Source organism: Zeus faber, assembly GCF_960531495.2.
Source record: "Zeus faber genome assembly, chromosome: 1".
NCBI lineage: Eukaryota > Metazoa > Chordata > Actinopteri > Zeiformes > Zeidae > Zeus > Zeus faber.
This window is the reverse complement of record NC_137193.1, coordinates 2,711,947-2,713,812: the sequence shown is the minus strand read 5'-3', so window position 1 is coordinate 2,713,812 and position 1,866 is coordinate 2,711,947. Positions and strand designations below refer to the sequence as shown.

Sequence of the window (1,866 nt, the reverse complement as noted above, 5' to 3'; positions counted from 1 at the left end):
AATAATTTATTGCTATTATTATTATTATTATTATTATTATTATTATTATGGACACATAATAATAATAATAATAATAATAATAATAATAATTATTATTATTATTATTATTATTATGGACACATAATAATAATAATAATAATAATAATAATAATAATAATAATAATAATAATTATTATTATTATTATTATTATTATTATTATTATTATTATTATCATTATTATTTTTGTGATTATGACTATGATTATAATTGGAAGAACATTTTTTTTTTTTTAATTTTTTTGTATTATTTTTGGAAGTTCATATATTACAACCTATTGCTATTACATTATCCATAATTGTACCATATTGTACCATGACAAAAAGCACCCATAGCAGTAACAATATTAAAACTGTTATAACCAGTTAGAATAAATGTGCACCAAACTGAATTAAAGTGCTTGGATTCAGACCGGGTGCGTCATCACCAAACTCCAGGACCTAAAAGTGTTTACGTGACGTTTTGCTCGCTCATGCATCCCGACGGAACGAAAAACACTTAAAGAAACGTCAACGAGGCGCGAGACCAGCGCCGAGCTGCTCCGCCCGACGACGCGTCCAACGAGGTGTGAAGCGACGGCGTCTCCGCTCCGCTCGCGTGGCATAGAGCCACGCCCACAGGAAGTGCAATAAGAAGCCTCCTCTTCCCCCGACGGGAAAGCTGCTTGACACCGGGGGAGCGGTCTTCCTCCGAGGGTTGATCGCCTTCCTCGCGGTGTAATACCAACTCAGCACCACCAGCACACCTCCACCCAATTGTTGTCCACCCAAAAAGTGTTATTGGTGATCATTGAAAGTTCAGCACCAGATCATCACGTGGATGATTCGGAACAAAATCTATGATGTTTTTTTTTTTTAAATGGCTTCTTGCCAACCTCCACCCTTCTTCCCAGCCTCCACCTGAAGCGGGGCTCTTCGCTCTGTGACTCTGCAGTGACTCAGTGGCCACGCCCGCGTCGGCCTCTTCCAGCTCCTGGTTTTCCAGCTCCTGGAAAATGCGTGGAGAATGCACATGGGACCGGAACAGCTCCACAAGTAGGACATTTAGTTTCTGGTCAGGGTCGTTCCTGGCTCCAGGTGCGGACGCCGCTTCCTGTCGTCCGCCCACGACCAAACATTAGTTTTCGGAAAATCTGAGTTTCCCCCGAATTCGCGAGGACGTTTAGGGATGGAGGGGTGGTCTGAATTGTGGTCCGGGGGGGGCGGGGGTCAAGGAGGGGTGGTCTGTATTGTGGTCCAGGGGGGGGTCTTGGTGGTCCTGGAGGTCCTTGAGGTCCTGGAGGGTCTTGGGGGGGGGGTCCTGGGGAGTCCTGGGGAGTCCCCGGGGGTCCTGAGGGTTCTGGGGAGTCCCAGGAGGTCCTGGAGGGTCAGGGCTTCCTCCAGGTCAGCGGAGCGGCAGGACCGCGGAGGCCGGCGTAGCGCTGGGGGGCCTCCGCCTCGGTGTGCGGGGGGGGAGCCTTCTTCCCCTCCCTCTCTCCACCCTCCGACTCCTCCAGCGGGACGAGAGAGGTGGGCTTCCTGCAGAGAGAGAGAGAGAGAGAGAGAGAGAGAGAGAGACAGGAAGAGAGAGAGAGGGAGGGAGGGAGAGAGAGACAGAGAGAGAGACAGAGAGAGGGAGGGAGGGAGAGAGAGACAGAGAGAGAGACAGGAAGAGAGAGAGAGAGAGAGAGAGAGAGAGAGAGAGAGATTGATTTGATTTTTAAAGCATCTTTATTTTAACATTTTCTCTAGTTCACAGTTACAGACAATACAACAAACACACTTGGTTCACTAACAGAGTCCTACACGTTAAAAACAGACTGGAAGCACAGGTCGTCCTCCACCAGGGAA

General features: G+C 47.1%; 1 protein-coding gene across 1 annotated transcript in view; it reads right to left on the bottom strand.

Annotated features, from left to right (window-relative positions):
- Nucleotides 1–281: 281 nt before the first annotated feature.
- The window catches only part of LOC307233655 (non-homologous end joining factor IFFO1-like), a 14,456-nt gene continuing 12,871 nt past the window's right edge, over nt 282–1,866 (bottom strand). The window contains exon 9 of the mRNA XM_080005029.1: nt 282–1,554. Coding sequence (XP_079861155.1) covers nt 1,404–1,554 — 151 coding nt within the window. The 3' untranslated portion in view covers nt 282–1,403. The remainder of the gene's footprint in view (nt 1,555–1,866) is intronic.